The sequence below is a fragment of the Eptatretus burgeri genome, chromosome 16 (genome assembly GCF_056783735.1).
Source record: "Eptatretus burgeri isolate ZD-2024b chromosome 16, Ebu_testis_v1, whole genome shotgun sequence".
In the NCBI taxonomy this organism is placed as follows: Eukaryota; Metazoa; Chordata; class Myxini; order Myxiniformes; family Myxinidae; genus Eptatretus; species Eptatretus burgeri.
This window is the reverse complement of record NC_140976.1, coordinates 27,033,976-27,059,818: the sequence shown is the minus strand read 5'-3', so window position 1 is coordinate 27,059,818 and position 25,843 is coordinate 27,033,976. Positions and strand designations below refer to the sequence as shown.

The 25,843-nt window shown below is 44.6% G+C and overlaps 1 protein-coding gene across 1 annotated transcript in view; it reads left to right on the top strand.

The window, feature by feature from the left end:
• The first annotated feature begins 6,238 nt into the window (after window positions 1-6,238).
• The window catches only part of BICDL1 (BICD family like cargo adaptor 1), a 39,954-nt gene continuing 20,349 nt past the window's right edge, over window positions 6,239-25,843 (top strand). Inside the window, exons 1-2 of the mRNA XM_085860623.1 lie at window positions 6,239-6,675; window positions 13,437-13,652. Of these exons, the coding sequence (XP_085716749.1) occupies window positions 6,469-6,675; window positions 13,437-13,652 (423 nt within the window). The 5' untranslated portion in view covers window positions 6,239-6,468. The remainder of the gene's footprint in view (window positions 6,676-13,436; window positions 13,653-25,843) is intronic.

Genomic DNA, 25,843 nt, shown 5'->3' with positions numbered 1-25,843 from the left:
TGGATCATGCCTGGAAACGTGTCATTTTTCTCATTACGGTCGAGGAATAAAGCCACGCGCACACGACATGCTCGGTGTGAAATGGAGACCCTGAACCGAGCCGGGAGTTCTTGGCACGACTCGCACTTAGGCAATGGCAAATGACTTCAAAAGGCTTTTGAGAGACTTATACAGAAATCAAATTCCACGACGGGATCCCAGTATGCATCCGATAAGCAATCCAACACGTGATGCCGAGACCGATAGGGTTAATCGACTCGTTGTATTCGTCCCCGACCAGTTTCACCGGAGGGAACTACACGTTTGCTCTCGGTCCGTCTGTCCGTCCCTCCTGTGGTTTCCCAGACATTTTGGCCATACCCTTAAACATCTTCAACTGAAACTTGTTGCACGCTCTCATTATGATACGTCACAGAACAAGTTCGAGTTTCACGCCGTTTCACAGTTATATCCTTTTTAAAGTTAGAAAATACCACATCGGTAGGGGACGTGTATTGTAAAGCAAACCATTGCTCTTTTTGTGGATGAAATCACCACGACGTTGATTGAAGGATGATAACCGCTGTGGGAGGCTCGGAGAAGCTGACGTTTCGGGCATCAAGCCTCTGTGATGGACGGATGGGATGGATGTATTCCAAATGGATACATGGGGTGGGAGTGAGTCAGAGGTGTGTGTGCGTGAGAGCGGGGTCAGGGAGTACGTGCGGGTGAGAGTGACTGCTTTTGGCAGTTGGAGTCCGGGTTCAGGAGGTGACTGGGAGAAAAGTGACAATAATAGAGGAAGCAAACGAGTGAAAGTTAAGGACGTTCGAGAAATAAACTAAACTAACTTCAAAAGGTGATGCAAATTCAAAACTGAAAAGGAATGAATAATAAAAAAGAGGAAATATAAGGGATAGGAGGAAAAGGAGAGAGAAAATAGAGAGGGAGGTAAGGCAGACAAAATGAAATAAATTAAAATAAAAGAGGAAAAACGGAGAGAGGGGGAAGGATTGACAAGTTTTAAAACACAGAAGGGTGAAATGAATGAAAAGAGCTCGTTGATCCCAGAGGGAGCCAACGTGCCGATCCTGAAGAGAAACCGTTGCTCTTTGTAAGTCTGTCCATGATGATGTCCATAATGATGTCGATGATGTCCATGATGATTGATGATGTCCATGATGTCCATGATGATTGATGATGTCCATGATGATGTCCATGATGATGTCCATGATGTCCATGATGATGTCCATGATGATGTCCATAATGATGTCGATGATGTCCATGATGATTGATGTCCATGATGATGTCCATGATGATTGATGATGTCCATGATGTCCATGATGATGTCCATGATGATTGATGATGTCCATGATGATGTCCATGATGATGTCCATGATTGATGATGTCCATGATGATTGATGATGTCCATGATGATGTCCATGATGATTGATGATGTCCATGATGATGTCCATGATGATTGATGATGTCCATGATGATGTCCATGATGATGAAATGTGGAAACACAGTGGAAAGGGGAGACTGCCCTGTGATGGAACGTCTGTCGAAAGACATTGAAGTGTTGAGAAACTGTCTTGTTGATTTGTACATCGAGGAAGTGTCCACGGAACCGATGACCGGGTTTTTACCCGGTCTCACCGATGTACGTTTTCTTGTCGAGAGGGCACCCGATTCCGTGGATGACGTTCGTGGACGTGCAGTGGACAAAGTGGTCGATGATCTTAGAAATATTGCTTTTGGGTCTTGAGAGTGAGGAGTGTGAGGATGAATACAGAAGGGTAGCCGTGGGAATCCATAGGGTTGTATTGGACAGGTATTAGCTCACCTGCAACAGGTTGACTACAGGTGTGGCACAGGTGGACTACAGGTGTGGCACAGGTGGACTACAGGTGTGGCACCATCGAACAGATGGAAATTCTGTTTCTCATTTAAACCCACAATAACATTTGCATAGATAGCTTGGAAGAATTTTGATGCCCACCGTATGATTTTTAAGATTTGCCGATGAACGAGACGAACGGCATACCTACATACCTACCTGCGTACCTACATGCCTACCTACCTGCATACCTACCTACCTGCGTACGTACCTACATGCCTACCTACCTGCATACCTACATACCTACCTACGTACTTACCTGCATACCTACCTACCTGCGTACATACCTACCTACCTACATACATACATATGTACCTGCGTACCTACATACATACCTACCTGCATACCTACCTACCTGCGTACATACCTACCTACATACCTGTGCACCTTCCGTGGGCATTCCATCCGCGTTGTGTACTCGAACCTGACAACCGATAAACCTTCGAGTTGGTTCGATAAATAAAATAAAACGTTCGAGAATATTCATATTGAAGCTCTCGAGAAGTTTAAATTTAATTTTTTTTTCCCTCCACTCGAAGTGTAATTATTTAATTTCTTCGTTTCATGACCTGCATTAATATAAACGTCAAGGTTTTTCGATTTAATCAGGTCAGGTCAGGTATGGGAGCATGTGCCAGAACAGTGCGTCGCTGCGTCCACTTTCCGCCGGTACTCCAGGGGCCTCCGTCTGGCCATCCCCCAGGCAGATGCCAGGCCCATCCCCATCTCCTTGAGATGATGGTCAACCTGCTGCAACCATGAGGCACGTGGTCGACCCACTGGCCTCCTCCACTCATGAGACTCCCTCGCTGAGAGAATCTGGTGAGCAGGATCAGCGTCAGGAAAACGAGCCACATGTCCATACAGCCGCAACTGACGCTCACGGACTATGCAGGTAACAAATCTCATCCGAGTCTCTCTCAGCAACCGCTCGTTGGACACAAAATCCGACCAGCGATAGCCAAGGATTCTCCGAAGAGACCTGATAACAAAGGAATTAAGTCTCCGTCTCAGATCCTTGGTCAGAGTTCAAGTCTCGCTTCCATAGAGCAAGACTGGAAGTACCAAGGACCTGAAGACTCGGACTTTCGTCCTCCCGCACAGGTACCGGCAGCGCCACACCCCATGATCCAGTGAATCCATGACTCCCCAGGCCCGACCCAGACGTCTATTGACCTCTGACTCACAGCCAGCAGAGACATGAATATCACTGCCAAGGTAAGTGAATCTCTCCACGACCTCAACATCCTCACCACAAACAGACACAGACAGGACACAGCAGCATCCAAGATGTCACCGAAAGCCTGGATCTTAGTTTTGACCCAAGAAATCCGTAATCCCAACGGCTCCGACTCCTCATTCAGCACCTCGAGGGCCCCCAAAAGGATATCTAAAGTCTCCGCAAAGATGACTGCATCATCTGCAAAATCAAGGTCTGAGATCTTGACATTCCCAAACGATGCACCGCAACTTGATCTCTCTGACATCCTCCCTAAAATCCAGTCCATACAAGTGCTGAAAAGTGTGGGAGCCAGTACACACCCCTGATGAACTCCAGTAACAACTGGAAATAAGTCAGAGATGGTACCACCACACTTCACAGCACTCTCAGTACCAGAGTAGAGTTCAGACATCAGATGGATCAGTTTTGGTGGCACCCCACGAAGACCAAGAATCCTCCAGAAGACATCCCGATTCACTGAATCGAACGCTTTACAGAGATCAACATAGGCTGCAAGCAGCCCCTGCCGAAACTCTCGTCTGCGTTCGGTGAGGACACGAAAAGCAAGGATACGGTCAATCGTTGACCTCTTTGGTGTAAAGCCTGACTGCTCTGGACGCTGGTGCTCAAGCAGATGGTGGCGAACCCTCTCAAGAATTATCCGAGCAAAGACCTTGCCGGGCACTGAGAGCAGCGTCACCCCTCGGTAGTTGTTGCAGTCTTGGCGATCACCCTTCCCTTTCCAGAGAGGGACAACAAGGCCCCTCTTCCAGTCAGTTGGGATGATGCCTGTGTTCCAGGCAGAGCACAAAACTGCATGCAACGACACGAGTGCAGCATTTCCACCAGCCTTGAGAAGTTCAGCATGGATGCCACAGATCCCTGGAGCTTTGCCCTGTTTCAATTGGTTCACCGCAGCCTGTGTTTCCACAAGTGAAGGTGGACCACAGTTGATTCGAGGGTCAGCAACAGGGATTGTAACACCCTTGACGTCCAACTCGACAGCTGGGGGATCAGCCTGGTACAACCGCTCAAAGTAACCGGCCCAGCGGGCCTTCACTTCAGACTCCTCTGTCAAGAGCCTACCACTCTCTGCTTGAACTGCAGTGCTCCGAGGGATGGGCTTGGATGAACGTAATGCGCGAATTCCCCTGTAAGCGGGACGAGAATCACCTGTCCACAGGTGATGCTCTACCCCCTCACAGATTCTTCACACATAGGCCTCCTTGCCAACCCTCAGTGCACGTACAGTTTTACGCCTCAGCTCCCTGAACAGCTCAGCTCTGCCATTCAGCCTGGCCCTGCGACTCTGGTCAATGGTATCCAGTGTCCCTTGAGAGACAAAATTCTTCTTTGCCCTGCGGTGAGCTCCAAGATATCCACTGGCAACATCAAGGACGGTGGTCTTGAAGGCACTCCACAACTCTTCAGGACCCCCCAAAGCACCCAGACCCCCCAAGTGTCCACTCAGCCTGTTTGCAAACTCCTCAGCGACTCTCTCATCCCTGAGCTTGCCAACATCCAGCCTCGGCTGGGATGGTACCATTCTCACGGATTTAAGGTGCAGCTTTAGAGTTGCCACAAGAAGCCTGTGGTCAGTATTGAGGAACTGAGCACTCCGGTAGACCCTGCAGTTCTGGATCATCCTCCAATGACCGTCAATGAGGACATGGTCAATCTCCTTTGCCACACTGCGAGCGTTGGAATACCAAGTCCAGCGATGAGCTTGTGGGCGCTGAAACGATGAACCAGCCACCCTAAGTCCATGACTTCTTGCAAAGTCAAGGAACTTAGTGCTATTCTGGTTCATAGTTCCTGACCCATGGGGACCAACACACACCTCATAACCATCCCTATCAGTTCCAGTCGATGCATTGAAATCCCCCAAGACTAGAAGTGTATCTCGTCTGGGGCACTGATCAACCACAGACTCGAGTGTGGCGTAGAATGTGTCCTTCACGGTGAGATCACTCGCCTCAGTTGGAGCATAAACAGAGATCAGGGAAATGACACCTAAGGAGTGACGAATCCTTAATCTCATAATACACTCGTTGACCGGTGTTACCTCAATTATCATTGGGGTCAGCTTATTGGACACAGCTACAGCAACTCCTTGGGTATGGTAACCATCAGAGCGACCAGACCAATAGTAGGTGTAACCACCCACCATTATCTCGCCGCAATCCGGTCTCCGAACCTCAGAGAGAGCTGCAATCCCGACGTCCAAACGCTTGAGCTCAGATGATAACAGAGACAGGTGATCATCCTCTCTTAGGGATAGGACATTCCAGGCACCCACCCAAAGGGACCGCCTCAGGTTAACCCAAGGAGACCGCCGTCTGGTGGACGACACCTCAGCACCACTCCGACACACTCTCCCGCAATCTGACCCAGGGATGTTACCCCGTGGTTTTGCTCCTATCAAAGATTGGGGGTCCCGAAGGCTTTGCCCCAATCCCGTCATCCGGTGAGCTGCCCTGCGAAGGGAAGCTGCACAGGAGGTACTCCCACGGAGTGGGTTTTCAGATTTTTTTGCGTTTTGCGGAATGAAGGGTTTTACGGTGGCTGGAGTGCAAATCCTGCCACCAACCTCCTAATAAGAAGTAACCCAACTGCAGGAGGACGTCCGCAGACACAGTTGTGCACTAGATATGGATGGCCGTTGGCTCACAAGGAGCTCATCCGCCCTTTGACAGGTTTTGTTTTTAATCCTGCTGGGTGTCCATATCCAAACACCCTCCTCACCAGAAAACCTGGTGGGGGAGACGGTTTAGTCGCCGACAACCCGACCATGGAACAGGTTAGTACAGGTTTACATGGTACCTGTAGCAGGTCACAGATCGAACCTGACCTGAATAAAAAAAAAAAAATTTTCGAAGTGATCGATTAAGATCCTTAAACATGTTAATCATTATTTAATATCGGGTCTTGCAATTAATTGCGCGATTTCGTTTCGATCAGTAACAACGTGTGGACGGGAAGGCGAAGAAAGCGAAGACGAAATTTCCAAAAACAAGAACTTTATCGACGTGAAACGATTGGCGCGGGCGTGATGACGTCAACGCGTCGTGTGACGGCGTGATGACGTCTACGCGTCGTGTGACGGCGTGCAGGTAAAGCCACGCCCACGTCAGGGATCCCCTGAGTGGATTTTAAAGGTTGTGCGCAACAACCGTCCCACTTGTTATCGGAAAGTAATGGCGGGTTCACGGCCGGAGTCGTAGCTCGGTGATCGGTTCGGAAAGTACTCGTGGTTCGTGGGTTTCGGAGGATTAGGGGAAAGTTTTTAAAACTCCGCTGGGTTCACGATAATCGAGCTCACCTGCTGCGCACCTGCTGCACGATTAACCCGTCGTGGGTTCGCGATATGACCGAGACCGTTTTGCCCGCGGGGGATCCGCACGACGAGTACGAGCAGTGGCCCTGCGATGAGGAAGGACTCCGAGCCGCCTTGAGCGAGAAGGACTCGGAGCTTCAACTGACGGCCCGGTTAGGGAAAGCCTTACTCGAGAAGAACGAGGAGCTGATCCGTGAGGAGGATTTCATGCGGGCTGAGCTGCACCGATACTCTGAGGTACTGAACCCGCGAGCACCCCGACCCGGTACTGAACCCGCGAGCACCCCGACCCGGTACTGAACCCGCGAGCACCCCGTCCCGGTACTGAACCCGCGAGCACCCCGTCCCGGTACTGAACCCGCGAGCACCCCGTCCCGGTACTGAACCCGCGAGCACCCCGTCCCGGTACTGAACCCGCGAGCACCCCGTCCCGGTACTGAACCCGCGAGCACCCCGTCCCGGTACTGAACCCGCGAGCACCCCGTCCCGGTACTGAACCCGCGAGCACCCCGTCCCGGTACTGAACCCGCGAGCACCCCGTCCCGGTACTGAACCCGCGAGCACCCCGTCCCGGTACTGAACCCGCGAGCACCCCGTCCCGGTACTGAACCCGCGAGCACCCCGTCCCGGTACTGAACCCGCGAGCACCCCGTCCCGGTACTGAACCCGCGAGCACCCCGTCCCGGTACTGAACCCGCGAGCACCCCGTCCCGGTACTGAACCCGCGAGCACCCCGTCCCGGTACTGAACCCGCGAGCACCCCGTCCCGGTACTGAACCCGCGAGCACCCCGTCCCGGTACTGAACCCGCGAGCACCCCGTCCCGGTACTGAACCCGCGAGCACCCCGTCCCGGTACTGAACCCGCGAGCACCCCGACCCGGAACCTCGGTACTGAACCCGCGAGCACCTCGTCCCATGTGTGCACTTCTTCAACAGTTAAAACCTTCTTGTTTTGTTCATCTGGCTTCTGTTGTCTGACTTCCAGGTTCAAATCCTGACCCCAACTGGAAGCCAATGGCAAACCACCCACTGTGTTTTAATGGCCCACAGCACAGATTTTTCAGTCCTTTATTTTGGGATGATACTTGAAATTACCCCAGGGTTGATATAATTATGATTGTAGTTGGTACTGGTTTTGGTGAAACATTAATAACTATGCTTTTGATCTGAGGCTGTTTACAGCATTGTTTGTTTGAATGTTTACACTAAATATTCCATAAAAGCTGGTTACTGGACTTGGGGCTGGTAAATATTCCATAAAAGGTGGTGACTGGACTTGTTGCTCATAAATATTCCATAAAAGCTGGTTCGTGGACTTGTTGCTCATAAATATTCCATAAAAGCTGGTTCGTGGACTTGATGCTAGTAAATATTCCATAAAAGCTGGTTCGTGGACTTGTTGCTCATAAATATTCCATAAAAGCTGGTTCGTGGACTTGATGCTAGTAAATATTCCATAAAAGCTGGTTCGTGGACTTGTTGCTCATAAATATTCCATAAAAGCTGGTGACTGGACTTGTTGCTCATAAATATTCCATAAAAGCTGGTTCTTGGACTTGTTGCTCATAAATATTCCATAAAAGCTGGTTACTGGACTTGATGCTAGTAAATATTCCATAAAAGCTGGTTACTGGACTTGATGCTAGTAAATATTCCATAAAAGCTGGTTCTTGGACTTGTTGCTCATAAATATTCCATAAAAGCTGGTGACTGGACTTGTTGCTCATAAATATTCCACAAAAGCTGGATACTGGACTTGGGGCTGGTAAATATTCCATAAAAGCTGGTGACTGGACTTGGTGCTCATAAATATTCCATAAAAGCTGGTTACTGGACTTGGTGCTCATAAATATTCCATAAAAGCTGGTTACTGGACTTGGGGCTGGTAAATATTCCATAAAAGCTGGTTACTGGACTTGGGGCTGGTAAATATTCCATAAAAGCTGGTTACTGGACTTGTTGCTCATAAATATTCCATAAAAGCTGGTTCATGGACTTGTTGCTCATAAATATTCCATAAAAGCTGGTTCGTGGACTTGTTGCTCATAAATATTCCATAAAAGCTGGTTCGTGGACTTGATGCTAGTAAATATTCCATAAAAGCTGGTTACTGGACTTGGTGCTCTTAAATATTCCATAAAAGCTGGTTACTGGACTTGGTGCTCTTAAATATTCCATAAAAGCTGGTTACTGGACTTGGGGCTGGTAAATATTCCATAAAAGCTGGTTACTGGACTTGGGGCTCTTAAATATTCCATAAAAGGTGGTTAGTGGACTTGGTTCTGGTAAATATTCCATAAAAGGTGGTTACTGGACTTGGGGCTCTTAAATATTCCATAAAAGGTGGTTAGTGGACTTGGTTCTGGTAAATATTCCATAAAAGCTGGTGACTGGACTTGTTGCTCATAAATATTCCATAAAAGCTGGTGACTGGACTTGATGCTTGTAAATATTCCATAAAAGCTGGATACTGGACTTGGGGCTGGTAAATATTCCATAAAAGCTGGATACTGGACTTGTTGCTCATAAATATTCCATAAAAGCTGGTTCATGGACTTGTTGCTCATAAATATTCCATAAAAGCTGGTTACTGGACTTGGGGCTGGTAAATATTCCATAAAAGCTGGTTACTGGACTTGTTGCTCATAAATATTCCATAAAAGCTGGTTCGTGGACTTGTTGCTCATAAATATTCCATAAAAGCTGGTTCGTGGACTTGTTGCTCATAAATATTCCATAAAAGCTGGTTACTGGACTTGTTTGACATAATTACGACCATCTCAAGTGTTGAACACAGAATCCACAATCTGATAAACATCCCAACCCCTCCATTCCCAAACACCCACCTCGTCACCCTTCACACTCTCAAGGCTTCACAATTACAGTACTTGGTCGCTGATCATGTTCTACCCGTCGTTCTTAGTGGTATTCAACTATTCATTGATGTAATTTTACTTGTGTTGCCGTTCATCTTGTTCGCGTGAAAACGTGTTGCCATTCTTCTGTTCGGAAGCTGCCGTTTGCTTTTGAATCCGCATGCGGTTTTTCTTGTGGTTTTTGGAGTTAGCATTGCTCGAGTTGGACAGGAAAACCTCGTTATTTTGTTCGTTGATTATTTATTTATTTATTTTTGAAGATGCAGTTTCAATCCGAGTGTAATGCAATTGACAAAATAGTGCATGGAAATTTGAAGCCACCCTCACTCGTTGAATTTCTATTTAATTTCTCCGTCGTTTGTGTTACATATTAAAAGTTGTTTGTTTCTCTATTCGAACTCAAGTGGTACTTGCAAATGAGATGTGAGAAACCAAAGCCTTTGAGGTCATTGGAATCGCTCACTCGGAACTTGAGTCTCTGGGCCTATCGCTTTCCCATCTCAGACGGGTTGTGTTTCTCTATTTTACAGCCTCCTTTTCTGGTCTTGCACCCTCTGTCCTTTCCGTGCTCTGTCCTTACCCCCTCCTTCCTCGCAGTGGAACTAAGGGAGGAACTTGTGATTTGTTCAGAGTGCCGGCGATGACTCTCCTATTCTTTGTGAAAGACGCCATGGTATATTTTTTTCAACATCCACCGATCAGCAGCAGTGACACATTATTCATCGGGTTTAACGGACATGGAAGGTATCGCCCTGCATGTGAAACACCAGGATGGAAGTTTATAGTTGGGCTGAGATGGACCCAGGTGACCGTACGTTCCTCAAAGCTATCTTACCCGTCACTCAGAGTGTACGTACATACCCCTTTGAGTTCTACATGAAACCAAACCGTCCTTGGTAAGAGACTCTAAGGTACACAAGTGTGCATGGACGTCGATTTTTCATGATTATTCTGAATGTGTGAGAGGTCTAGAGCCCGAGCCTCCAACGTGCTTTAATCAAGATCTCGATTACCACAATAAAACCATCTGACATTTGATGGGAATCTCATGACATGTTTGTTTTATTTTTATTAAGGAAATTTTCTTCCCTTTCGACACTGAACCGACAAACCCAAGCAGACATTTTAAACTTCTGATCAATTGCGATGCTTTGTCTTGCTATCAAGTACATTTTGTGACCTTCACTGTTCTAAAAAAACAAGTTTTTATTTTGCTGACATAGACATCGGTATTCGGGAATGTTGAATGTTTATTATTATTATTATTATTATTATTATTATTATTATTATTATGGTACCCTGTCAGTACAGGGTACCCTATTGTTTTTCTTCTGTTTATTATTACGCATTATTAGGGTACCCTGTGAGTACAGGGTACCCTATTGTTTTTCTTCTGTTTATTATTACGCATTATTATTATTATTCTTCCGCCGGCATTTTGCACCCTTTTTCGCTTTAAAAATCATTTTCTCTGGAACACTAAGTCCGATCGACAGGAAATTTTCACCATAGTATGTATCTTTTTTTGATAGCACAATCACGTTATAATTATGACGTCATTGGTCACGTGGTACGGTCGCCATCTTGAAAAAAGCGATAAACTTTGGACATCTGTATCTCGGAAACCGTGCAATGGAAAAAATTTTCGTTTGATACATTTTACTAAGCTCCCTATGGGGAACACGTGTGATTTTTCGTGACGTCATAGGTGAAGCGATATACCGGTGAAAATTCGTCAAGTAGAACGCCATATGGGAAAAATCTGAAAAATTCTGAGCATCATCTACGCCAAAAATCACTGACGAAAATGTTTTTTTTGACGTCATCGATGACGTAATTCGGCCGCCATCTTGTTTTTTAGTGTTTTTTTTTTAAAATCTTCTTCTCCAGAACGGCTATGCAGATTAAGGCGAAACTTTACACGCACATTCCCCCTGAGGTCCTCTTTCAAGTTTGTTAATTTGTTGTTGATACGTCACATGGTTTGGCGGCCATCTTGAAAAAACCCTAAAACCTTCAAACATCTTCTTCTCCAGAAGCGCTGGTCCAATGAAGGCGAGATTTCAGAACTATATTCGTGACATGTATGCGATGCAAGTTTGTTAATTTCAAAGTGATAGGTCACATGGTTTGGCCGCCATGTTGGATTTAAGAAAAATATTAAATAAAGTTTTCTCTGGTATTTCATAAGCCATCGAAGCGAAAATTTGCAAGTGCCTTCCTCCCTCAAGTCTGCATACATGGTAAAAAAAATTTACCTCAGAAGTCACATGGTTTGGCGGCCATCTTGGATAGAAAAATAGACTTTATCCGATTTACACAAAACTTCACACACTTGTTCGGGTCGACGATGGAAAGCAGAATTTAAATTTATGATATCATAGGTCACAAGGTTCGGCAGCCATCTTGGATTGAAAATGAATAAATTTTAAAAATCTTCTTCTCCAGAAGGGCAAGACAGATGAAGACGAAACTTCACACATATATTCCCCATGAGGTCCTTTCTCAAGTTTGTTAATTTGTTCTTGATCGGTCACATGGTTCGGCGGCCATCTTGAAAAAACCCTAAAACCTTCAAACATCTTCTTCTCCAGAAGCGCTGGTTGGATGAAGGGGAGATTTCAGAACTATATTCGGGACACGTAGGCGATATAAGTTTGTTAATTTCGAATTGATACGTTAGACGGTTTGGCCGCCATCTTGGATTTAAGAAAAATATTAAATAATGTTTTCTCTGGAACCGCTGAACCAAACGAATCGAAAATTTCTAATTATCATCTACCATCGTGTATGCACGCATGGTAAAAATTATCACATCACACGTCACATGGTTTGGCGGCCATCTTGGATAGAAAAACGCACCTTTACCGATTAACACGAAACTTTACAAACGTGTTCCAATACCCAGTTGGAAGCAGAATATAAATTTCTGATGTCATAGGTCACATGGTTCGTCAGCCATCTTGGATTGAAAATGAATAAATTTTAAAAATCTTCTTCTCCAGAAAGGCAAGACAGATTAAGCCGAAACTTCACACATATATTCCCCATGAGGTCCTTTCTCAAGTTTGTTAATTTGTTCTTGATTGGTCACATGGTTTGGCGGCCATCTTGAATTTACCTTAAAACCTTCAAACATCTTCTTCTCCAGAACACCTGATCTGATCAAGGGGAAACTTCACACCCCTATTGCACATGAGTAGGGAATACAAGTTTGTTAATTTCTAATTGATCGGTCACATGGTTTGGCAGCCATGTTGAATTTAAGAAAAATATTAAATAATGTTTTCTCTGGAACTGCTTAACCTATCGAAGCGAAACTTTGCGTCTGTCATCCTCCATGATATCTGCATACATGGTAAAAATTATGAGGTCACAAGTCACATGGTTTGGCCGCCATCTTAGATTGAAGGATAAATATTAATTCATGTTTACTCTGGAACCACTACTTCTATATATGCGAAACTTCATATTTATAATTTAGGCTACATGTGAAACAAAAGTTTAAAATTTCAACCTGATCGGTCGTGTGGTTTGGCAGCCAGAATTATTTAATTATTTGAATCTGGAAGCCAGTAATAACGAAATTGAATGCTTTGTGCTGCCCGGTTCGTAACTCGTCTGTTCCGCTCCCTCTCGAAGCAGGCCTGTGTTTGTATCACTATTAAATAATGTTTTCTCTGGCAACGCTTATCCTTTCAATGTGAAAATTGCGACTATGATTTAAGTCTCACGTTGAGTCAAAGGCGGACGCGGACTGGGTACCCGGTCATCACTGCCAGCAGTTATAAAGTGGCAGTTCTAGTTATTATTATTATTATTATTTGCTGATAAATCATTGCTTCCGTCTGACGTGCTAACGTACAAGTTTAATCCTCGTGATGTATTTTGTTCTTGTTTGCAGATGCCGACACATGTTTTGCACAACGCTGTGCAGAGTGATGTTGTTAAAATGTATTTTCAAAAGTGAAACGAGTCTGTAACAAAGCTATCTTTAAACCAGATGTGTCGTGTTCTGGATAATGAGAATTTTCTGAATTGCACGTGTTTGAGTGATTTTTATTTATTTATTTATTTTTGACCACCCTGGCATTGAGTGCGTCCAACTTGTGGCTTTGCAGGCCTTGGCACAAGAGCGCTTTGAGGCTATTCGCAACCAGGAGTCGAGGGAAGCCGAGTGGGAGGCAAGGACCGCCGAACTGGAGTCCGAGCTGTCTCGGGCCCACTGCGACCTCGACCGGCAGAGGCGGCTGGGCCACCAAGCCGTCGAGGCCCAGGAGGCCTGTGCGCAACAACTGGGGGAAGAGAACCAGAAGCTGTTGCAAGAGCTTGCCGGTGTAAGTGTGTGGTTGCACCATTTGGTTGAATGTGAGAATCAAAACTGCCTGAAATTGCGTTTTTGCCAAAGGTGCTCTATCTGAAGCAGTTGTTTCCATTTTGTAATGTTGCTCCATGCTGACAATAATACACAACGATCCCCACCCATTCAAATTATCATCCATGGATATTTTGTTTTGATCTAGGATCAGGACGGATAAACTATTTGGAATCCAGATGAGTGGCTCCGAGGGTCTTTGCACTTATCGGCTAATGGTTCTTGAAAAGCACTTTGGTCGTTTTGAGCGAAACTAAAACTGGAGAAAAATGGATTGGATTGCTATTATATTTTATTGGAAGTAACTTTTGTACGTGGAAATGTGCAGATGCGTGCGTGTGGGATACACAACAGCAAGTGTGTAATTTGTTTTAAACGCTGCAGTGAAAAATTAATTATTTTTTTTTTACAGCTCTGTGTACTTAGTGTGTTACCAGGGTGAGGATTGAAGTCCCACTCTTTAGTTATGTTATCTCATTGGTCCTCTTTTACTCTAAATGCTAGCTTGTGTTGAAGCATGTTTGACCAACTTGAAATGCTCCCACTGGAAGCTTCTTGCGATCTGTCATAAACGTGCTAACTTAGATGAGCATTTATGACACAAATGCACATCCTTATTCTTCTTCCTCATTTCCTTTATATTGGGTGAGGCCTAATGGGTACAAAGCTGCTGCTGCCCCACTTTTGTACAATACTCCTCCATTGTCCTCTCTCCCCTCTCACCCCCCAACACTCTTGCATCCCTCCGCAAGCTATCTTCCCATCTCAGCCAATTTTTACCTCTTTCCCTCCTATCTTGTTCCCCTCAATCCCTCTGCTTTCTTTACCATCCTCTCTTCCTCCATCTGCAACAGGTGCCCAGTCCACCTCAGCCGGCTATTTACCAATCCCTCTGTCAAGCTCGGCCTGGTATCGATTTCCCTCGGTTCATCCATCCTTCTTCGAGCCACACTTTTCACTCCCGCAATCCTTCTGACCCAGTTGTTTTGTTGACCTGCACCCTCTGGTGTTGCTTCTCTGTCAGTGTCACTATCTCCAGACCATAAAGATAGACTGGCATTGCACATGACCCCAAAACTTTTCCCTTTCCCTTTCAATTTCCTGTCCGTCCTTAGTCCCTTCACTCCCTCTCTGCAGATGCACCTACCACTATCCTCTTCCACACCTCACCTCTGAACTACCATCCTCGGTCATCCTTCCACCTCGAAACTCAAATCTGCTTCCCTGCCAGATCTTCTTCCCATCTAAATTGATGTTCAGTTCCTTTCTCTGCTGTCTGACCCACATGAACTCGGCCTTCTCCAGGCTCATCATCAATGTATGTCTATCGAGCTCATCCTTCCCACTCTTCAAAGGCCTCCTTCATTTCCTGCTGACTCTCTGCTACAATAACTGGTGTGTGTGTGTGTGTGTGTGTGTGTGTGTGTGTGTGTGTGTGTGTGTGTGTGTGTGTGTGTGTGTGTGTGTGTGTGTGTGTGTGTGTGTGTGTGTGTCTCAGCATGACTCCCTTACTGACCCTTGACCCTCCTGCTCACCAACTCGATCCCAATAATAAACATGAGAGTGAGTGAACTTCCTTGCCTTCATCTAATGTTCATGCTGAAGTTTTCTGACAACCCATGGCCCACAAAAATTCTTCCCTTCGTTTCCTCATACATACTTTCCACCAACCTAACTTCTAGTTTGGCGCTGCCATCCATCAGTGTTGTTAGCCTTCTCAAGGTCCACAAACCCTAATACCAATTGACCTTGCATCTCCAAACTCTTCTCTACTGACTGTCTCCGCATAAATATCCCACCTGTCGTCCACCTACCCTTTCTAAGTTCATGCTGTTCTTCACCCATTTCCTTATCCTCCCATCCGAAATCCTTTTGAGTAACTTCATGCCATGACATGGAAGTGTGATGCCTCTGCACCTCCCCAGATCTTGTACGTCTCCCTTCCTCTTCCATATTGGAATAATTAGACTGGTCTGCCACTCTTCCGGAATCTTATACATCCATCCATACAACAGTCTCTTTATCCAACTGACTCTGACTCCTTCTACCTCAACTAGCATCTTCGCACATATTTCATCAACACCCGGCACCCTCCCCTTCATCTTCTTTCATGCTGTCTTCCACCATAATCTCCACAAATTACACATAAACCCAGCTCACTGTTGATTGCTCCATCATTTCACAGTTCCTTGAAATAGTCTTCGCATACCTTCATGACCACCTCCCTTTTCACCACTAACTTCCAGTCTCCAACTTGATCTCCCCACCCCACCCCCACATTCACATCCTTAACATCTTCATCCCTCTCTTGGGCCAATTTATAGATCCTCCTTCCCACCATCCTTGTCTGTCTGGCTGTACACATCCCTTTCCATATCATTCTTTGTTGCTTTCTTCTTCAACTAGTACAAGTGCAGTGATCCTGTTCATGGTTGTCCTCCTCTATCGTTGATCTTATATATTCTTGCCGACTGCCTTTGCTATTCCCTCCATCCGCCACACCTGGTTTCTATTCCTTGACATTGTACCCTTTCATGACCACCTTCCACAGAGATTTTCTGCAATTCCCCTAAATTCACCTTTGTACTTCTTCCATGTTTTCTCACCAAGTTCCTCATACTTTACCATCACCCTCACCTTGTATTTTACACTGATCTTATCTTTGCACTTCCACCACTTGATAGTCTTCCAGCTCATGCTATCAACTTCCTTCCTCTTCGGCGTGCGCACAACTAACACCACAGGCTGTGTGCTTGGTTGTGATTTATTCTCCCACCGCCACCTTGCAGTCCTTGATCCTCTACAACGTTTGCTTCCTCAACAAATCCAATTCCGTTTTGTGCTGTCCACTCCTGTACGTGATCCTGTGGCTCTCCCATTTCTGGAAGAACGAACCAGCGATGCTCAACCGTTACTCCCCACCAGTTCTACCAAATATCTACCTTCACTATTTCTCATTCCCCATCCAAATCTACCAACACATTGCTCTTCATCAGACTCCATTACTCCTACATGTATAATGAAGTTGCCTCCGGTTCAACCATTCCCAACATTCTCTTGAGTGCATCCCTGAACTCTTGCTTCTTCACCTGTCCTTCCTGTCTGTGGCCCAGACACCGATATAACGCACACCATTTGTTTCTGTATTATCAACCATGCCATAACTATCTCGTCTTTCCATCTCTCTATTCTCACCACCTCACTGGTCTCTTCTGAAACGATTATTCCAACTCCATTACTTCTATCTCCTGCGTGTAACATCTTGTATCATGTCACCAACCTCCTCACTCTGTCCCCTATCCATTTGGTCTCCTGAACAAACAATCTAACCTCCTTCTCTGCATCATGTCCACAACCTCGACTCCTGTCGACTCCATTGCTACTTACTTCGTCTGACCTCACATCGGAACCACTGCCGGTCTGGCAGAGCTCGTATCATCTTGGATAGTTTGGGATGTCGTGATCACTCGGCAGTGCTGCCTGGGCTGACGTGCATCCATAGGGTTTTAAAAGTACATCCATTACATATAAAAAAATTTTTTAATTTACTTCTGTTCTGAATACAGCATTGTATGACATTTGTTGAAATGAGGATGTGAATTGCTGGTGTGAGGACATTTTTTTTTTTGGTGGGGGAAGCGGGGTGGGCAAGTGTGCGTGGATTACGGTGAGCTCACGCATGAGACAGATCGGCGTAGATATGATGAGCCCACAGGATTGTTTTTTTTTCGGAATTTGATGCATGTTCTACGATTAGCCTCGTGCTGTTTTGGGCCAAAACAGATGGACTGTGTCAAGTGGTATAAATGCCAACGTTTTGCTTGTCTAATTGCCTCGTTCTTTTCAGGCATGCATCAAAATTCCTTTATATTGACAAAATAATTATTCATTTGATGACCTTTGTATAAAAATAAAAATGTTAATTTTACCAGACTCAATGGTGTAATGGTTCGAGCATCGGCTCTGAGTCTGAGATGTTGGTGGTTCGAACCCGACCCTGACTGAGTTGTACCAAAGATTTTCAAAAATGATGTGCTGCTTCGTTGCTTGATGCTCAGCATTTCAAAAAGGATGGAGCATGAACAAGCAACCATTGCACAGGCTTCATGGGTCTTTACAGCGACTGCCCCCTTCCTCCCTCTTTCTGCCTCATTGCTGTCAACATGGCTTAAAATTAGGAAAAGTGAGCCTCCTCCTGCATTGAACTTCCTTGTTGGGGAATTTGTGTGTAATTTAATTTATTTCTTACATCCAGTGCCTTCAGAAAGTATTCACATCCCTCAACTTTTTCACATTTTGTTGTGTTACAGCCTGAATTTAAAATGAATTGATTTTTATACGCCCGATATATAGATATATAGATATAGATATATATATATATATATAGATATATAGATATATATATATTGGGGCGTATTATGTGATTCCGGTCATCCGTCCGTCCGTCTGTCCATTCCTGTCCGCACTCTAACTCCCAAAGTTTTCAACGTTCACGTTTCATATTTGGTATATAGGTACAGACTTCATTTGTATACCCCGGTTAAAATAGGTGTACCATATCCCTGTGTAGTAAGAGGCGACCAGGGTTGCGTCAGGAAGGGCATCCGGCGTAAAACATGTGCCAAATCACTATGCGGATCATACGGATGATCCGCTGTGGCGACCCCTAACGGGAGCAGCCGAAAGAAGAAGAAGAGGTACAGACTGTGGAGACAGTGTGTCGCGACATACGTTCGTCATCTAAAGTGGTTGCTGTTTTTCCATGTCGTAGCACAATTCTGTATATACCTTCTTGTTCGGGCGTATATTGTACTCACTTGAGCTCTTGTTGAATTTATTTTTGTCACCAATCAACGTGAAACACCCTATAATGACAAAGTTAAAGCGTGTTTTTAGAAATTTTAATAAATTTATTGAAAATTAAAAGCTGAAATGTCTTGCGTCAATAAGTATTCAACCCCCTGAGTCAATACGTAGAAGCTCCTTTGGCAGCGATTGCAGCTTCGAGTCTTCTTGGGTATGTCTATCAGCTTTGCACATCAGGATTTGGGGATTTTCTCCCATTATTCCTTACAGATTTGTTCAAGCTCTGTCAACTTGGATGGGGAGTGTCGGTGAACAGCAATCTTCAAGTCTTTCCACAGATTTTCAATGGGATTCAAGTCTGGGCTTTGGCTGGGCCACTCAAGGACTTTCACGTTCTTGGTCTGAAGCCATTCCAGTGTTGCTTTGGATGTATGCTTGGAGTCATTGTCCTGTTGGAACATAAATCTTCGCCGCAGTCAAAGATCTTTTGCACTCTGAAGCAGGTTATCCTCAAGGATTTGCCTGTATTTGGCTCCATTCATTGTTCCCTCTATCCTTGCAAGTCTCCCAGTCCCCGCCGCTAAAAAGCATCCCCATAGTATGATGCTGCCACCACCATGTTCATGGTCGGGATAGTGTTAGCTTGGAGATGAGCTGTACTCATTTTCAGCCAGACGTAGTGCTTTGCATTCAGGCCAAAGTTCAATTTCCATTTCATCAGAACACAGAATGTTTTGCCTAGTGCTTTCAGATTCTTTCGCATGTCTTTTTTGCAAACTCCAGGCATGCTGTCTGGGGCCTTTTTCTCAGGAGTGGCTTCCGTCTGGCCACTCTCCCATAATGCCTAGATTCATGAAGTGCTGCAGAGACTTTGTCCTTCCAGCAGGTTATCCCATCTCAGCCAAGGAACTCTGTAGTTCTGTCAGTGTGATCATTGGGTTCTTGCTCACCTACCTGACCAAGGTCCTGTTTGGTCAGATGGCCAGCTCTAGGAGCAGTCTGGGTCATTCTATATTCTTTCCATTTCTTAGTGAGGGAGCTCACTGTGCTCTTGGGAACTTTCAACACTCCAGAAATTGTTTTATATCCTTCCCCAGATCTATGCCTCATCACAATGCTATCTTGGAGTTCTACGGACAGTTCCTTGGACTTTATGGTGGAGTTTTCTGCTCTTGCATGCACCATCAACTGTGGAAGCTCATACAGGAAAGTGTGCTTCCTTCTAAATCATGTCTAATCAATTGAATTGGCCACAGGTGGACTCCAATGAAGTTGTTGAGACATCTCAAGGATGATCAAAGGAAATTAGATGCACCTGAGCTCAATTTGGAGTGTCATAGCAAAGGGGTTGAATACTTATTGACTCGAGACATTTCAGCTTTTAATTTTTAATCAATTTGTAAAAAATTCCAAAAACACGTTTTCACTTTGTCATTATGGGGTATTTTGTGAAGATCGGTGAAAAAATAAAAACAAGTTTAATTTAGTCCATTTTAAATTCAGGCTGTAACAACAAAATGTGACTGAGTCGAGGGGTGTGAATACTTTCTGAAGGGCACTGTACATCCCGTTCATTTACCTAATTTCTGATGGAAATCCGATTGCGATCTCATCGGATATTGTGGGAAACTTAGTAAGCATTTGTAAATAATCCTCCATAACAACTCGGTAAATTACGTGTGAAATGGGGTTTGGCCTGCTTGGTGTTTCCACCCAAGCATTTACCTCGCAATCCCGGGATCTCCGGTTCATATCTCTCGTACCTCGTCGATTTGTCTGTGATTTAGGAACGATGTCTTCTTTTGCACAACTTCCAAAAAAAAAAAAAAAAACACTGATGTTCCCTGATGTCCTTGTCCTACGTGCAATGTGTGCAAGCATCCAACAAACCTTGGGTCACTGAAAAGTGAGACAACCGCGTGTTTCCGAGTGTGTTTTGGACCTGAAATTTTGCGCACATATTTTACTCTGACGCACAAAACACGCGTCCGAGCTGCCTTGAAGGGCCGCTCGTAATGTTCGTTGGAAACCTGATCGCCCGGCTCTGTGTCGTTATGCAGTGCAATTGACAAACAATTTGAATGGGTTGCTTGGTGGTGTTATCTGGCATACGTATTTTGAGCAAGCTGTTTGTTTGTGTGGGTTTTGGGATGCGTTGGTGGGGGGGGGGGATTGTTTTGACCTATGGAGACCATAGAAGCCCAATATAGTTGAATCAAAATGCTAATTTGATGAAATTCCTCAAGACTTTTGTTAGGGTTTTTTTTTCTCTCCTTCTTCTTTTCCTTGCTTGCTGCCTCAATGCTGCCAACGTGGCTTAGAAATAAACAAAGAAAGAAAACCACACATAACTTACGCTGAGCCCCCATGTTTTACGTGACGCATGTTTTACGTGTTTTTCCCCCTTGGAAACATTTGTGTTTAAATGTATGCAAAGGGTGATGTGTACAATGTTGTTCAACTGCATTCTTGCTACGTAATTTGCTGACGGCTTCAGCACGGCACTCTTGACGTCAGCCTTTGTTGGTATGGTACCATGTTGATTGCACTTGATAGTTTAACCCAAACATGGGTTTGTCTATTCTTGTGAAATTGTGTATGATTCTTGTATTGCACAACTTAAGCCTCAAAGGTGTTTTTTGGAATTCCTAGTTCTCCCAACACTTTTTCAAAAAAAAAAAATAATAATAACGGGGGGGGATTACAATTGGTATTGTAATCAGGTCTGTCTGTCCACGTGTCTGTCCGTCTGTCTCACTATCTCTTAAATGGTTGTACACAAATTCACTAAACTTGGTAGATATGATCACCACATGGCATGACTGTGTAAGAGCAGTGTCAGTTTTTTTTTTTTAGCCCTTCCCCATGGGGTGGGGTTAAAAGGTCAAATAAATTTTTTAAATTCAATTATGGGCACATTTTTATCCCTTTTTTTTTATTTATGAAAATTTGTTTTTTTCCAATCAGCCTTGGGGGATGCATGAAATATGTAACGATGTTTTTTGTGGATGTGATCCCCGGTTCAGCCCCAGGTGTGGAGACTTTTGATGTCACACGGGTCAAAACGGGGGGAAAAATATTTTAACTCAAAATTTGATATGTGGTCAATGCTGGTGGAACTTGATGCCATCTTTCAACTCTGCTTTAGGTGGGTAGCATGGGGATTTGTGCCGGCGTGCCATCGACTTAACTCTAGTTGTGTATTACGTGTGGTAGAATATCCTTGCAGGACGGTGCAGAGGTGGTGCACTCACCTTTGAACTGTCTACTCTGGGTTGTAGCGCAAAGTGCGCCATCCCTCGGATGGACGTTAAGCTGGCTGTCCCGTCCACTCACATTCGTTGATGGCTACTTGAGATCCCGAGGTGCCTTCCGCAAAGAGGAGCCAAGTTATCGATGGCACCCTGAGCAACTTCCTTCCCAAATTGCCTTCAGTCGAGCATCAGGCCTGGCCATCCTGTTTCTGAAAGCATTAGTGCTCTCTCGTACCTTGGATGATTTCTTCAGGTATGAAATCGAAGCTATACCTGTTCTTTAAACATTCTTTCTTGTGTTTTGGTCTTGTTTATATGCAGCATGATTAAGTAAATACACCAACCATACGTCTCGAAGCTTACTTGTGCCAATATGTGTGTATTGTTGTATAAAATGACTTGGGTGTAATTATGTTATTGTTATCCTGAAGCGTCGCGGCATAAGTGTTTGTAAACCCCAATTGGCATCGACCAGAATCGTGTGTACAGTTCGATTCCCCGTCGCACTTTACCCTCTTGTCTGTGACTTTCTCCTATCTCCCATTTGTGTTTAATCTCCAAATCGCACTCATTAATGGCTGTTCCATTGTTACTACAGAGCCTCGAACATGGGTTTTACATCCATGGCTGGTTCTCATGTGCTACCTCGCACAACCAGGGCAACAACAACAACAACAACGCATGCGCAACACCTGTGCAGCAGGGGGTGGGAGGTCTGGCTATACGAGGCCATGATTGTGTCTTGTGCAAGCCAGATTGCAAATAGAGGCCCAAAAGAGACTTTTTCTTTCTTTCTTTCTTTCTTTCTTTTTGTCGACAATGTCGAGGTTTGTATGAGAGAGACTTAGCCAGTGACCATGAACTCTTTGCATGCAGAAGGAAAAACTGGAAATTTGGAAGGAGGTGGTCTTGGGGTGAGGGGGTTAGTGGAGGGTGGGAGGGTCGATCGACTTCAAGTCGATTTGACATGTTGTATGAAATAAAATTGGACTTGTGGGAAATCTTATCCCCCTGAGCGTTATCCCCTTATCCCCTCCCCCCAGTCATGTCTGAGCTGTCTATCCTGCGTTCGATTCTCGGGCTACCTATAAACCATCATCTTGTGGTTTCGCAGGCAGGGCGAGGCATCGTGTGTGCTGTCCCTCTGATGGATGTTTCCGTCCTCTTTCACCATTACTTGGTTGATGTTATAGATCCCATGATGTCCTACACAAAGAGTAGGTGAGCTTTCACTGACACACTGAACAAGTTACAAGATGCTGCTCTAACTTACTTGGTTTGATGTTAGGCCAGGACAATCAGTTCCTGAAAAGACTTTGGCAAAAAAGCAAACATTCCTCAGAAGTTGGCATTAAGCTGGGTGTCCCGTCTGCTCACCTCTGGACACCGAGTCGGTCACAATGTGGGCGAGACATCACGTTTAGACCGTCCAGGTATTTAACTGGTTAAGTGCAGACAGACGTATTTAAGTGTTCCGTGATGGTCATTGCAGGAGCCACCTGGGATTTGACATCGGCAATCTGACATCGCCATTCTCCTGAGGTGAGCGTGCTCTCCAGGACCTTGGAGGTCCAAACCTTTATCCTGCTGCCTTCTGCCGAATTTACACCTGCTATTTCTCAGTGGACCATTGGGCACGCTCGCTATGAGGCCACCATCCGAACGGTTTTCTTGTTGAACAATACACATGGAAGACGAAGAATCGACACAAATATAAATCTCGAGTTGGGCAATTTTCAAGCCTTAAAAAAAACACATGTTGTGCTTGTGTGAACACTGGATGAAAGCAGGAAGGAGCTTTGCCACAGTTGGATGTCTTGCCGGCATCGTGCTTTGTTTTGGAACTTCACCAGATTCGGTGGAGGTATAATATTTAAACTTTTGAGCGTTCGCTCTGAATCTGGGAGTTCAGTGGTTCAAACCCCTGTGGTTCCCTGGTTGGCGCTTCTTCTTCTTCTTCTTCTTGTTCTTCTTGTTCTTGTTGTTCTTGTTGTTCTTGTTGTTCTTGTTGTTCTTGTTGTTCTTGTTGTTCTTGTTGTTCTTGTTGTTCTTGTTGTTCTTCTTGTTCTTGTTGTTCTTGTTGTTCTTGTTGTTCTTGTTGTCCTTGTTATTCTTTTTGTTCTTGCTGTTCTTGTTGTTCTTGTTGTTCTTCTTCTTGTTCTTGTTCTCGTTCTTCTTGTTCTTGTTCTTCTTGTTGTTGTTCTTCTTGTTCTTGTTGTTCTTGTTGTTCTTGTTGTTGTTCTTGTTGTTGTTCTTGTTGTTGTTCTTGTTGTTGTTCTTGTTGTTGTTCTTGTTGTTGTTCTTGTTGTTGTTCTTGTTGTTGTTCTTGTTGTTGTTCTTGTTGTTGTTCTTGTTGTTGTTCTTGTTGTTGTTCTTGTTGTTGTTCTTGTTGTTGTTCTTGTTGTTGTTCTTGTTGTTCTTCTTCTTCTTCTTGTTCTTGTTCTTGTTGTTCTTGTTGTTCTTCTTCTTGTTCTTCTTCTTGTTCTTGTTCTTGTTCTTCTTCTTGTTCTTGTTCTTGTTCTTCTTCTTGTTCTTGTTCTTGTTCTTGTTCTTCTTCTTGTTCTTGTTCTTGTTCTTCTTCTTGTTCTTGTTCTTGTTCTTGTTCTTGTTCTTGTTCTTGTTCTTGTTCTTGTTGTTCTTGTTCTTGTTGTTGTTCTTGTTCTTGTTGTTCTTGTTCTTGTTGTTGTTCTTGTTCTTCTTGTTCTTGTTGTTGTTCTTGTTCTTCTTCTTGTTGTTGTTCTTGTTCTTCTTCTTGTTGTTGTTCTTGTTCTTCTTCTTGTTGTTGTTCTTGTTCTTCTTCTTGTTGTTGTTCTTGTTCTTGTTCTTCTTCTTGTTGTTGTTCTTGTTCTTCTTCTTGTTGTTGTTCTTGTTCTTCTTCTTGTTCTTGTTCTTGTTCTTCTTCTTGTTGTTGTTCTTGTTCTTGTTCTTCTTCTTGTTCTTGTTCTTGTTCTTCTTCTTGTTGTTGTTCTTGTTCTTGTTCTTCTTCTTGTTGTTGTTCTTGTTCTTGTTCTTGTTCTTGTTCTTGTTCTTCTTCTTGTTCTTGTTCTTGTTCTTGTTCTTGTTCTTGTTCTTGTTCTTCTTCTTGTTCTTGTTCTTGTTGTTGTTCTTGTTCTTGTTCTTGTTCTTGTTCTTGTTCTTGTTCTTGTTCTTCTTCTTGTTCTTGTTCTTGTTCTTGTTCTTGTTCTTCTTCTTGTTCTTGTTCTTGTTCTTGTTCTTGTTCTTGTTCTTGTTCTTGTTCTTGTTCTTCTTCTTGTTCTTCTTCTTGTTCTTGTTCTTGTTCTTGTTCTTGTTCTTCTTCTTGTTCTTGTTCTTGTTGTTGTTCTTGTTGTTGTTCTTGTTGTTGTTCTTGTTGTTGTTCTTGTTGTTGTTCTTGTTGTTGTTCTTGTTGTTCTTCTTCTTCTTTCGGCTGCTCCCGTTCGGGGTCGCCACAGCGGATCATCTGTATGATCCACATCGTGATTTGGCACATGTTTTACGCCAGATGCCCTTCCTGACGCAACCCTGGTCGCCTCTTACAACATAGGGATATGGTATACCTATTTTAACCGGGGTATACACCGGCCCAGTACACTGGTACTCATTTCGCCGACCTCGGAAGGATGACAGGCTGAGTCAACCCCCTGGTGTATTAATTCAGTGGCCCAACGGGGCTTGAACTCAGGACCTTTTGGATCCCAAGCCGCTGCCCTAACCACTGCGCCAACACCAGGCTCAATCGCCGAATATCGATATACCTTGGTATTCGAGCGGGTAACCTACCGAGGGACCGTACCTCGGCGAAGGCCTGTTTGGACACGAACCGCTTAAGCGGTTCGTTCCGTTCTGGGATAACTGAGCGGATATTATCGCCAGACCTCGCCGGACCCAATTCTATTTATCGGTATTCAACAACCAACTAGTATTCCGAAAGCAAGATAGCAGTTCAATTTGGGGAAAAAGGACACGACGAATGGGTTAACATTCACACAAGCACATTTATGATACAGCACATATACAAACAATCATACAATCATACAATCATGCAGTCATGCAGGTAAGCAATGATGGAAAAACACGCGTGCAGTTGTTTGTTGAAGACTGCGGGATGGGGACA